The 14,243-nt window shown below is 36.7% G+C and overlaps 1 protein-coding gene across 1 annotated transcript in view; it reads right to left on the reverse strand.

The window, feature by feature from the left end:
• Window positions 1-12,610, reverse strand: part of LOC142339367 (ubiquitin-associated domain-containing protein 1-like) — a 60,603-nt gene extending 47,993 nt beyond the window's left edge. The window contains exon 1 of the mRNA XM_075389372.1: window positions 12,272-12,610. Coding sequence (XP_075245487.1) covers window positions 12,272-12,416 — 145 coding nt within the window. The 5' untranslated portion in view covers window positions 12,417-12,610. The remainder of the gene's footprint in view (window positions 1-12,271) is intronic.
• Between the last annotated feature and the right edge of the window lie 1,633 nt (window positions 12,611-14,243).

Raw genomic sequence — 14,243 nt, forward strand, 5'->3', positions numbered from 1 at the left:
AGTGAGGAAGTCATTTTGTCAAGAGTGAGGTCAGTCACGTGTGACCGAAAATTCAATCACGCAGATGACCAAAAAACCTCTCTCTACTAAGAATGAAAAATAACGTCACGCACGCAATTCAGTTAAAATTGGGCGAATGAACGGACTAAAATCAGATTTGAATTGTGACGTCATATGGTCGTGACAGAAATTTTGACGAAATAAAAAACATAGCAGGACAAGTTCTGGCATCCAAAAAATTGATTGACTAAACAAAAGACTAGACAGAGTGGATTATGAATAGGTTGGGAAAACCATGATTCAAAAAATCCAGTAGATAAATGAAAAAATGCCTCATGTGAACAAATGCCACCTGCGACTTTGTTTAAACACCAATCTCTCAATATTTAAAGTTCGAGTAAAAAAATTTAACGCTGCATACAACTGCGTTGTTTACTCCACTTCCCGTTTCGGCGCCACCAAAATTACCACTCCAATTTTTCTTCAAAATTCATGAAAACGTGTCCACAGATCTTAAAAATGATAGCCGGAAGAAATCAGGAAAGAACTCGAAAAAAACAAAACAGACAACAAACAGCTGGCACATATCAGAAAACAGCCACAATAGCTCAGTAGACCCACAGTCACGAAAAGAGAAAACTTCTTTTATTAAACGTTGAGGTGTCATATTTTGGTTAACAATCTGTTAACTTGTTGCTGCCTCTATTAGATAACCTCAAACACCCTGAAGTTAGAGTAACACAAACTAGTAAGGTAAAACGAGTAAGTAAGGAAAAGTCAATTTCAGAGTGAGGAAGTCATTTTGTCAAGAGTGAGGTCAGTCACGTGTGACCGAAAATTCAATCACGCAGATGACCAAAAAACCTCTCTCTACTAAGAATGAAAAATAACGTCACGCACGCAATTCAGTTAAAATTGGGCGAATGAACGGACTAAAATCAGATTTGAATTGTGACGTCATATGGTCGTGACCGAAATTTTGACGAAATAAAAAACATAGCAGGACAAGTTCTGGCATCCAAAAAATTGATTGACTAAACAAAAGACTAGACAGAGTGGATTATGAATAGGTTGGGAAAACCATGATTCAAAAAATCCAGTAGATAAATGAAAAAATGCCTCATGTGAACAAATGCCACCTGCGACTTTGTTTAAACACCAATCTCTCAATATTTAAAGTTCGAGTAAAAAAATTTAACGCTGCATACAACTGCGTTGTTTACTCCACTTCCCGTTTCGGCGCCACCAAAATTACCACTCCAATTTTTCTTCAAAATTCATGAAAACGTGTGCACAGATCTTAAAAATGATAGCCGGAAGAAATCAGGAAAGAACTCGAAAAAAACAAAACAGACAACAAACAGCTGGCACATATCAGAAAACAGCCACAATAGCTCAGTAGACCCACAGTCACGAAAAGAGAAAACTTCTTTTATTAAACGTTGAGGTGTCATATTTTGATTAACAATCTGTTAACTTGTTGCTGCCTCTATTAGATAACCTCAAACACCCTGAAGTTAGAGTAACACAAACCAGTAAGGTAAAACGAGTAAGTAAGGAAAAGTCAATTTCAGAGTGAGGAAGTCATTTTGTCAAGAGTGAGGTCAGTCACGTGTGACCGAAAATTCAATCACGCAGATGACCAAAAAACCTCTCTCTACTAAGAATGAAAAATAACGTCACGCACGCAATTCAGTTAAAATTGGGCGAATGAACGGACTAAAATCAGATTTGAATTGTGACGTCATATGGTCGTGACAGAAATTTTGACGAAATAAAAAACATAGCATGACAAGTTCTGGCATCCAAAAAATTGATTGACTAAACAAAAGAATAGACAGAGTGGATTATGAATAGGTTGGGAAAACCATGATTCAAAAAATCCAGTAGATAAATGAAAAAATGCCGCATGTGAACAAATGCCACCTGCGACTTTGTTTAAACACCAATCTCTCAATATTTAAAGTTCGAGTAAAAAAATTTCACGCTGCATACAACTGCGTTGTTTACTCCACTTCCCGTTTCGGCGTGACCAAAATTACCACTCCAATTTTTCTTCAAAATTCATGAAAACGTGTGCACAGATCTTAAAAAAGATAGCCGGAAGAAATCAGGAAAGAATTCGAAAAAACACAAAACAGACAACAAACAGCTGGCACATATCAGAAAACAGCCACAATAGCTCAGTAGACCCACAGTCACGAAAAGAGAAAACTTCTTTTATTAAACGTTGAGGTGTCATATTTTGATTAACAATCTGTTAACTTGTTGCTGCCTCTATTAGATAACCTCAAACACCCTGAAGTTAGAGTAACACAAACTAGTAAGGTAAAACGAGTAAGTAAGGAAAAGTCAATTTCAGAGTGAGGAAGTCATTTTGTCAAGAGTGAGGTCAGTCACGTGTGACCGAAAATTCAATCACGCAGATGACCAAAAAACCTCTCTCTACTAAGAATTGAAAAATAACGTCACGCACGCAATTCAGTTAAAATTGGGCGAATGAACGGACTAAAATCAGATTTGAATTGTGACGTCATATGGTCGTGACAGAAATTTTGACGAAATAAAAAACATAGCAGGACAAGTTCTGGCATCCAAAAAATTGATTGACTAAACAAAAGACTAGACAGAGTGGATTATGAATAGGTTGGGAAAACCATGATTCAAAAAATCCAGTAGATAAATGAAAAAAAGCCGCATGTGAACAAATGCCACTTGCGACTTTGTTTAAACACCAGTCTCTCAATATTTAATTGAAAGTTCGAGTGAAAAAATTTCACGCTGCATACAACTGCGTTATTTACTCCACTTCCTGTTTCGGCGTTACCAAAATTACCACTCCAATTTTTCTTCAAAATTCATGAAAACGTGTGCACAGATCTTAAAAAAGATAGCCGGAAGAAATCAGGAAAGAATTCGAAAAAACACAAAACAGACAACAAACAGCTGGCACATATCAGAAAACAGCCACAATAGCTCAGTAGACCCACAGTCACGAAAAGAGAAAACTTCTTTTATTAAACGTTGAGGTGTCATATTTTGATTAACAATCTGTTAACTTGTTGCTGCCTCTATTAGATAACCTCAAACACCCTGAAGTTAGAGTAACACAAACTAGTAAGGTAAAACGAGTAAGTAAGGAAAAGTCAATTTCAGAGTGAGGAAGTCATTTTGTCAAGAGTGAGGTCAGTCACGTGTGACCGAAAATTCAATCACGCAGATGACCAAAAAACCTCTCTCTACTAAGAATGAAAAATAACGTCACGCACGCAATTCAGTTAAAATTGGGCGAATGAACGGACTAAAATCAGATTTGAATTGTGACGTCATATGGTCGTGACAGAAATTTTGACGAAATAAAAAACATAGCATGACAAGTTCTGGCATCCAAAAAATTGATTGACTAAACAAAAGAATAGACAGAGTGGATTATGAATAGGTTGGGAAAACCATGATTCAAAAAATCCAGTAGATAAATGAAAAAATGCCGCATGTGAACAAATGCCACCTGCGACTTTGTTTAAACACCAATCTCTCAATATTTAAAGTTCGAGTTAAAAAATTTCACGCTGCATACAACTGCGTTGTTTACTCCACTTCCCGTTTCGGCGTGACCAAAATTACCACTCCAATTTTTCTTCAAAATTCATGAAAACGTGTGCACAGATCTTAAAAAAGATAGCCGGAAGAAATCAGGAAAGAATTCGAAAAAACACAAAACAGACAACAAACAGCTGGCACATATCAGAAAACAGCCACAATAGCTCAGTAGACCCACAGTCACGAAAAGAGAAAACTTCTTTTATTAAACGTTGAGGTGTCATATTTTGATTAACAATCTGTTAACTTGTTGCTGCCTCTATTAGATAACCTCAAACACCCTGAAGTTAGAGTAACACAAACTAGTAAGGTAAAACGAGTAAGTAAGGAAAAGTCAATTTCAGAGTGAGGAAGTCATTTTGTCAAGAGTGAGGTCAGTCACGTGTGACCGAAAATTCAATCACGCAGATGACCAAAAAACCTCTCTCTACTAAGAATTGAAAAATAACGTCACGCACGCAATTCAGTTAAAATTGGGCGAATGAACGGACTAAAATCAGATTTGAATTGTGACGTCATATGGTCGTGACAGAAATTTTGACGAAATAAAAAACATAGCAGGACAAGTTCTGGCATCCAAAAAATTGATTGACTAAACAAAAGACTAGACAGAGTGGATTATGAATAGGTTGGGAAAACCATGATTCAAAAAATCCAGTAGATAAATGAAAAAAAGCCGCATGTGAACAAATGCCACTTGCGACTTTGTTTAAACACCAGTCTCTCAATATTTAATTGAAAGTTCGAGTGAAAAAATTTCACGCTGCATACAACTGCGTTATTTACTCCACTTCCTGTTTCGGCGTTACCAAAATTACCACTCCAATTTTTCTTCAAAATTCATGAAAACGTGTGCACAGATCTTAAAAAAGATAGCCGGAAGAAATCAGGAAAGAATTCGAAAAAACACAAAACAGACAACAAACAGCTGGCACATATCAGAAAACAGCCACAATAGCTCAGTAGACCCACAGTCACGAAAAGAGAAAACTTCTTTTATTAAACGTTGAGGTGTCATATTTTGATTAACAATCTGTTAACTTGTTGCTGCCTCTATTAGATAACCTCAAACACCCTGAAGTTAGAGTAACACAAACTAGTAAGGTAAAACGAGTAAGTAAGGAAAAGTCAATTTCAGAGTGAGGAAGTCATTTTGTCAAGAGTGAGGTCAGTCACGTGTGACCGAAAATTCAATCACGCAGATGACCAAAAAACCTCTCTCTACTAAGAAATGAAAAATAACGTCACGCACGCAATTCAGTTAAAATTGGGCGAATGAACGGACTAAAATCAGATTTGAATTGTGACGTCATATGGTCGTGACAGAAATTTTGACGAAATAAAAAACATAGCAGGACAAGTTCTGGCATCCAAAAAATTGATTGACTAAACAAAAGACTAGACAGAGTGGATTATGAATAGGTTGGGAAAACCATGATTCAAAAAATCCAGTAGATAAATGAAAAAAAGCCGCATGTGAACAAATGCCACTTGCGACTTTGTTTAAACACCAGTCTCTCAATATTTAATTGAAAGTTCGAGTGAAAAAATTTCACGCTGCATACAACTGCGTTATTTACTCCACTTCCTGTTTCGGCGTTACCAAAATTACCACTCCAATTTTTCTTCAAAATTCATGAAAACGTGTGCACAGATCTTAAAAAAGATAGCCGGAAGAAATCAGGAAAGAACTCGAAAAAAAAACAAAACAGACAACAAACAGCTGGCACATATCAGAAAACAGCCACAATAGCTCAGTAGACCCACAGTCACGAAAAGAGAAAACTTCTTTTATTAAACGTTGAGGTGTCATATTTTGATTAACAATCTGTTAACTTGTTGCTGCCTCTATTAGATAACCTCAAACACCCTGAAGTTAGAGTAACACAAACTAGTAAGGTAAAACGAGTAAGTAAGGAAAAGTCAATTTCAGAGTGAGGAAGTCATTTTGTCAAGAGTGAGTTCAGTCACGTGTGACCGAAAATTCAATCACGCAGATGACCAAAAAACCTCTCTCTACTAAGAATGAAAAATAACGTCACGCACGCAATTCAGTTAAAATTGGGCGAATGAACGGACTAAAATCAGATTTGAATTGTGACGTCATATGGTCGTGACAGAAATTTTGACGAAATAAAAAACATAGCAGGACAAGTTCTGGCATCCAAAAAATTGATTGACTAAACAAAAGACTAGATAGAGTGGATTATGAATAGGTTGGGAAAAACCATGATTCAAAAAATCCAGTAGATAAATGAAAAAAGGCCGCATGTGAACAAATGCCACCTGCGACTTTGTTTAAACACCAATCTCTCAAAATTTAAAGTTCGAGGAAAAAAAATTTCACGCTGCATACAACTGCGTTGTTTACTCCACTTCCCGTTTCGGCGCGACCAAAATTACCACTCCAATTTTTCTTCAAAATTCATGAAAACGTGTGAAAACGGGTGCACAGATCTTAAAAATGATAGCCCGAAGAAATCAGGAAAGAACTCGAAAAAAACAAAACAGACAACAAACAGCTGGCACATATCAGAAAACAGCCACAATAGCTCAGTAGACCCACAGTCACGAAAAGAGAAAACTTCTTTTATTAAACGTTGAGGTGTCATATTTTGATTAACAATCTGTTAACTTGTTGCTGCCTCTATTAGATAACCTCAAACACCCTGAAGTTAGAGTAACACAAACTAGTAAGGTAAAACGAGTAAGTAAGGAAAAGTCAATTTCAGAGTGAGGAAGTCATTTTGTCAAGAGTGAGGTCAGTCACGTGTGACCGAAAATTCAATCACGCAGATGACCAAAAAACCTCTCTCTACTAAGAATTGAAAAATAACGTCACGCACGCAATTCAGTTAAAATTGGGCGAATGAACGGACTAAGATCAGATTTGAATTGTGACGTCATATGGTCGTGACAGAAATTTTGACGAAATAAAAAACATAGCAGGACAAGTTCTGGCATCCAAAAAATTGATTGACTAAACAAAAGACTAGACAGAGTGGATTATGAATAGGTTGGGAAAACCATGATTCAAAAAATCCAGTAGATAAATGAAAAAATGCCGCATGTGAACAAATGCCACTTGCGACTTTGTTTAAACACCAATCTCTCAATATTTAATTGAAAGTTCGAGTGAAAAAAATTCACGCTGCATACAACTGCGTTATTTACTCCACTTCCTGTTTCGGCGTTACCAAAATTACCACTCCAATTTTTCTTCAAAATTCATGAAAACGTGTGCACAGATCTTAAAAAAGATAGCCGGAAGAAATCAGGAAAGAACTCGAAAAAAAACAAAACAGACAACAAACAGCTGGCACATATCAGAAAACAGCCACAATAGCTCAGTAGACCCACAGTCACGAAAAGAGAAAACTTCTTTTATTAAACGTTGAGGTGTCATATTTTGATTAACAATCTGTTAACTTGTTGCTGCCTCTATTAGATAACCTCAAACACCCTGAAGTTAGAGTAACACAAACTAGTAAGGTAAAACGAGTAAGTAAGGAAAAGTCAATTTCAGAGTGAGGAAGTCATTTTGTCAAGAGTGAGGTCAGTCACGTGTGACCGAAAATTCAATCACGCAGATGACCAAAAAACCTCTCTGTACTAAGAATGAAAAATAACGTCACGCACGCAATTCAGTTAAAATTGGGCGAATGAACGGACTAAAATCAGATTTGAATTGTGACGTCATATGGTCGTGACAGAAATTTTGACGAAATAAAAAACATAGCAGGACAAGTTCTGGCATCCAAAAAATTGATTGACTAAACAAAAGACTAGACAGAGTGGATTATGAATAGGTTGGGAAACCCATGATTCAAAAAATCCAGTAGATAAATGAAAAAATGCCGCATGTGAACAAATGCCACCTGCGACTTTGTTTAAACACCAATCTCTCAATATTTAAAATTCGAGTAAAAAAATTTCACGCTGCATACAACTGCGTTGTTTACTCCACTTCCCGTTTCGGCGTGACCAAAATTACCACTCCAATTTTTCTTCAAAATTCATGAAAACGTGTGCACAGATCTTAAAAAAGATAGCCGGAAGAAATCAGGAAAGAACTCGAAAAAAAAACAAAACAGACAACAAACAGCTGGCACATATCAGAAAACAGCCACAATAGCTCAGTAGACCCACAGTCACGAAAAGAGAAAACTTCTTTTATTAAACGTTGAGGTGTCATATTTTGATTAACAATCTGTTAACTTGTTGCTGCCTCTATTAGATAACCTCAAACACCCTGAAGTTAGAGTAACACAAACTAGTAAGGTAAAACGAGTAAGTAAGGAAAAGTCAATTTCAGAGTGAGGAAGTCATTTTGTCAAGAGTGAGGTCAGTCACGTGTGACCGAAAATTCAATCACGCAGATGACCAAAAAACCTCTCTCTACTAAGAATTGAAAAATAACGTCACGCACGCAATTCAGTTAAAATTGGGCGAATGAACGGACTAAGATCAGATTTGAATTGTGACGTCATATGGTCGTGACAGAAATTTTGACGAAATAAAAAACATAGCAGGACAAGTTCTGGCATCCAAAAAATTGATTGACTAAACAAAAGACTAGACAGAGTGGATTATGAATAGGTTGGGAAAACCATGATTCAAAAAATCCAGTAGATAAATGAAAAAATGCCGCATGTGAACAAATGCCACTTGCGACTTTGTTTAAACACCAATCTCTCAATATTTAATTGAAAGTTCGAGTGAAAAAAATTCACGCTGCATACAACTGCGTTATTTACTCCACTTCCTGTTTCGGCGTTACCAAAATTACCACTCCAATTTTTCTTCAAAATTCATGAAAACGTGTGCACAGATCTTAAAAAAGATAGCCGGAAGAAATCAGGAAAGAACTCGAAAAAAAACAAAACAGACAACAAACAGCTGGCACATATCAGAAAACAGCCACAATAGCTCAGTAGACCCACAGTCACGAAAAGAGAAAACTTCTTTTATTAAACGTTGAGGTGTCATATTTTGATTAACAATCTGTTAACTTGTTGCTGCCTCTATTAGATAACCTCAAACACCCTGAAGTTAGAGTAACACAAACTAGTAAGGTAAAACGAGTAAGTAAGGAAAAGTCAATTTCAGAGTGAGGAAGTCATTTTGTCAAGAGTGAGGTCAGTCACGTGTGACCGAAAATTCAATCACGCAGATGACCAAAAAACCTCTCTCTACTAAGAATGAAAAATAACGTCACGCACGCAATTCAGTTAAAATTGGGCGAATGAACGGACTAAAATCAGATTTGAATTGTGACGTCATATGGTCGTGACAGAAATTTTGACGAAATAAAAAACATAGCAGGACAAGTTCTGGCATCCAAAAAATTGATTGACTAAACAAAAGACTAGACAGAGTGGATTATGAATAGGTTGGGAAAACCATGATTCAAAAAATCCAGTAGATAAATGAAAAAATGCCGCATGTGAACAAATGCCACCTGCGACTTTGTTTAAACACCAATCTCTCAATATTTAAAATTCGAGTAAAAAAATTTCACGCTGCATACAACTGCGTTGTTTACTCCACTTCCCGTTTCGGCGTGACCAAAATTACCACTCCAATTTTTCTTCAAAATTCAAGAAAATGTGTGCACAGATCTTAAAAAAGATAGCCGGAAGAAATCGGGAAATAACTCGAAAAAAAAACAGACAACAAACAGATGGCACATATCAGAAAACAGCCACAATAGCTCAGTAGACCCACAGTCACGAAAAGAGAAAACTTCTTTTATTAAACGTTGAGGTGTCATATTTTGATTAACAATCTGTTAACTTGTTGCTGCCTCTATTAGATAACCTCAAACACCCTGAAGTTAGAGTAACACAAACTAGTAAGGTAAAACGAGTAAGTAAGGAAAAGTCAATTTCAGAGTGAGGAAGTCATTTTGTCAAGAGTGAGGTCAGTCACGTGTGACCGAAAAATCAATCACGCAGATGACCAAAAAACCTCTCTCTACTAAGAATTGAAAAATAACGTCACGCACGCAATTCGGTTAAAATTGGGCGAATGAACGGACTAAAATCAGATTTGAATTGTGACGTCATATGGTCGTGACAGAAATTTTGACGAAATAAAAAACATAGCAGGACAAGTTCTGGCATCCAAAAAATTGATTGACTAAACAAAAGACTAGACAGAGTGGATTATGAATAGGTTGGGAAAACCATGATTCAAAAAATCCAGTAGATAAATTAAAAAATGCCGCATGTGAACAAATGCCACTTGCGACTTTGTTTAAACAGCATTCTCTCACTCTTTAAAGTTCGAGTAAAAAAATTTCACGCTGCATACAACTGCGTTGTTTACTCCACTTCCCGTTTCGGCGTGACCAAAATTACCACTCCAATTTTTCTTCAAAATTCATGAAAATGTGTGCACAGATCTTAAAAAAGATAGCCGGAAGAAATCGGGAAATAACTCGAAAAAAAACAGACAACAAACAGCTGGCACATATCAGAAAACAGCCACAATAGCTCAGTAGACCCACAGTCACGAAAAGAGAAAACTTCTTTTATTAAACGTTGAGGTGTCATATTTTGATTAACAATCTGTTAACTTGTTGCTGCCTCTATTAGATAACCTCAAACACCCTGAAGTTAGAGTAACACAAACTAGTAAGGTAAAACGAGTAAGTAAGGAAAAGTCAATTTCAGAGTGAGGAAGTCATTTTGTCAAGAGTGAGGTCAGTCACGTGTGACCGAAAATTCAATCACGCAGATGACCAAAAAACCTCTCTCTACTAAGAATTGAAAAATAACGTCACGCACGCAATTCGGTTAAAATTGGGCGAATGAACGGACTAAAATCAGATTTGAATTGTGACGTCATATGGTCGTGACAGAAATTTTGACGAAATAAAAAACATAGCAGGACAAGTTCTGGCATCCAAAAAATTGATTGACTAAACAAAAGACTAGACAGAGTGGATTATGAATAGGTTGGGAAAACCATGATTCAAAAAATCCAGTAGATAAATTAAAAAATGCCGCATGTGAACAAATGCCACTTGCGACTTTGTTTAAACAGCATTCTCTCACTCTTTAAAGTTCGAGTAAAAAAATTTCACGCTGCATACAACTGCGTTGTTTACTCCACTTCCCGTTTCGGCGTGACCAAAATTACCACTCCAATTTTTCTTCAAAATTCATGAAAATGTGTGCACAGATCTTAAAAAAGATAGCCGGAAGAAATCGGGAAATAACTCGAAAAAAAACAGACAACAAACAGCTGGCACATATCAGAAAACAGCCACAATAGCTCAGTAGACCCACAGTCACGAAAAGAGAAAACTTCTTTTATTAAACGTTGAGGTGTCATATTTTGATTAACAATCTGTTAACTTGTTGCTGCCTCTATTAGATAACCTCAAACACCCTGAAGTTAGAGTAACACAAACTAGTAAGGTAAAACGAGTAAGTAAGGAAAAGTCAATTTCAGAGTGAGGAAGTCATTTTGTCAAGAGTGAGGTCAGTCACGTGTGACCGAAAATTCAATCACGCAGATGACCAAAAAACCTCTCTCTACTAAGAATGAAAAATAACGTCATGCACGCAATTCAGTTAAAATTGGGCGAATGAACGGACTAAAATCAGATTTGAATTGTGACGTCATATGGTCGTGACAGAAATTTTGACAAAATAAAAAACATAGCAGGACAAGTTCTGGCATCCAAAAAATTGATTGACTAAACAAAAGACTAGACAGAGTGGATTATGAATAGGTTGGGAAAACCATGATTCAAAAAATCCAGTAGATAAATGAAAAAATGCCGCATGTGAACAAATGCCACCTGCGACTTTGTTTAAACACCAATCTTTCAATATTTAAAGTTCGAGTAAAAAAATTTCACGCTGCATACAACTGCGTTGTTTACTCCTCTTCCCGTTTCGGCGTGACCAAAATTACCACTCCAAGTTTTCTTCAAAATTTATGAAAATATGTGAACAGATTTAAAAAAAGATAGCCGAAAGAAATCGGGAAACAAAACAGACAAAACAGCTGGCACATTGCCAGAAAACAGCCACAATAGCTCCGTAGACCCGCTGTCTCAAAAAGATAAAAAATTCTTTTTAGTAAACGTTGAGGTGTTATATTTTGATTGGCCATCTGACTTATTGCGGCTGATATTAGATGCCCTCAAACACCCTGCAGTTAGAGTGACACAAACTTATCAGACTTTATCTTAATAGAGTAAAGAAAATTAAATTTCAGAGTGAGGAAGTCATTTTGACAAGAGTGAGGTAAGTCACGTGTGACCAAAAACTTAATAACGCAGATGAACAAAAAACCACTCTCCACTAAGAATGAAAAATAACGTCACGCACGCAATTCAGTTGAAATTGCAAGAATGAACGGACAAAAATCAGATTTGAAGTAATTGTGACGTCATGTGGTCGTAACAAAAATCTTGACGAAATAAAAAACAACATTAAAATGATCATTTCAACTTGACCTCAAAAATCATGAAATTGCGTGAACAGATCTTAAAAAGAAAACAGCGCCCCAATACAATTAAAATTCTTTGAATTGTAACTAAAATTAAAGAGAGGGCGAATAATAGCCCCAGCTATCGCTTTGCGGGCATTAAAAAAGATATACACGACTACAATTATTGCTTCAACATTCGTTCGAGAGCAATTAATCTTACTTTCAGTTGTCGCAATTGCAAATCCCCCTGAGGTATGATCATCGTGTGTTGCGAACCGAGCAGTAGACGATGACCCTCCTCCTCCCGCCAACACCCTGGAACTAGATTGGTGCGTCCCAGTTGACATCATTATGTCATCAGCCATTAGTAATTCGATTGGTCAGACCTCTTTAGTGTTAATCTATATACTTTTGTAGGTCTGATGATATTAATATTCTGGTAGTATCGTAATGCCCTGAGCAAGATATAAAATGAGTAAAATTTTTAATGGCGCGTCTATGAGCCAGTCCAATATTCAATCAACTACGCTAACCGAAACATCTCCATAATTCTCAAAACTAATCTGAAATAAATATTGGGATGCAACAATAATCGCCTCTTACTGTAACTATACGCATATAACCAGTACGAGTAAACAGTAATTCATCGCGCATTCAGTGAAGATGAGACCCCTACACACAGACACAGTTTAAAACAAATTTGAATACCAGGAATGACAGTTACATAAAGAACAAAGCACTCCCTACTGACAAAGTCTACGCAACCACTAACGTCGCTTGAACTGCTCTCAAACGACCGGCGAGCGGTTGCCTTCGTCAGTAGCTAGCCACGGTTTAGTGAGGCCAGCTTTAGCTTAATTGAAGGAGCGTGAGGTGAGCGCAGCGGGGGGAGGGGGCAACGATGGGAGGGGGATCTTTGGCTGCATGAGACCCTTAAAGTCTGAAAGATGTGCACGGTTGGGGGCGGGGGCTGATGTGGGGTGCGGGATCAATTTCTAAGAACCAACAACTTCACACCATAAGTACAAGTCTCCAAAAAAGTGTCCATGAACCGCATATTTGGAGGATAGTGAGCTGAAAGGCTCTAAAAGAACTTAATGATCACTGGCCGCTACCTCTTTATCCCGTTTCTGAGAATGAAAAGTCAAATGGGTCAGAGGAAACATCGGTCAAGCGAAAAATTGCAAAAAAAAGACCAACAGGATTAATATAATTGGTACAAACTTCGTTTTAGAGCAATTAACAATGATTTCCTAAGCGCTAGTTAAGACATTAACGATAATACATTTTAGTATAATTCAGCGTTAATGAAGGTAAAAGATGATGTCATCACGCCACAGCAGCAGCTATAGTGCGACATCAACGAAAGAGTTTAGGGGAGAGAGAGAGAGAGTGAGATAAAACGTGAACGATAAAGAGAAGCAAAAAACCCCAACCGACAGAGAGAGGGAGAGAGATCTAGGACTAATTTCCGTGATGAGATTCGACTCTGCAACTTCTAGTTTTCTAGCCCTCTGAGTAATTAAATCATACAAAAAAATGAAAAGTGCAACATCTAAATGTTTTAATTACTTACACCGCTAGAAAACTAGAAGTTGCAGAGTCAAATCTCATCACGGAAAATAGTCCTAGCTACAATTTTTAACAACTGCAAATTTTAACAAAATCTTGCTAAAATTTGTAATTAAATATCTTCAAAACCATTTCATTGTATCCAGATAATCCAGTATCCCTAACTCAAGCCTTAAACAGTTTCACTGGCTCAAAAAGATCCATAAACTTGGATTATGATAATAAGTTTCCAAAAACCTGAAAAAAAGTTTCATTGGCTCATAAAGATCCATAAACTTGGAACATGGTAATAAGTTTCCGAGAACCTGATAATATTCCAAAAACTTGAAAACATAAATTTTATCAAAAACTGCTAAAACTCGATTAAATAAAATTTTAACAACCATTTCCATAACTCTAGAAACAATGCAGCTTATTATCACAGGAGGAGGTTCCTTGGTGCCTGAAAAAAATCAAAACCTTGACATTCAAAACCTTTAAAAAAAATTTGCAAACATTAAAAAAAACTGGTTAAATTCGTGACATTAAAACCTTGAAAAGCAATTTCCTATACTTAGAACCTAAGCATTAACCTGTTACCAAACCCTAGAGAAGGTTTCTTGGCTCTCGAGGCTGGAGAA

The sequence above is a fragment of the Convolutriloba macropyga genome, chromosome 5 (genome assembly GCF_964194025.1).
Source record: "Convolutriloba macropyga chromosome 5, txConMacr16.3, whole genome shotgun sequence".
Classification (NCBI taxonomy): Eukaryota; Metazoa; Xenacoelomorpha; order Acoela; family Convolutidae; genus Convolutriloba; species Convolutriloba macropyga.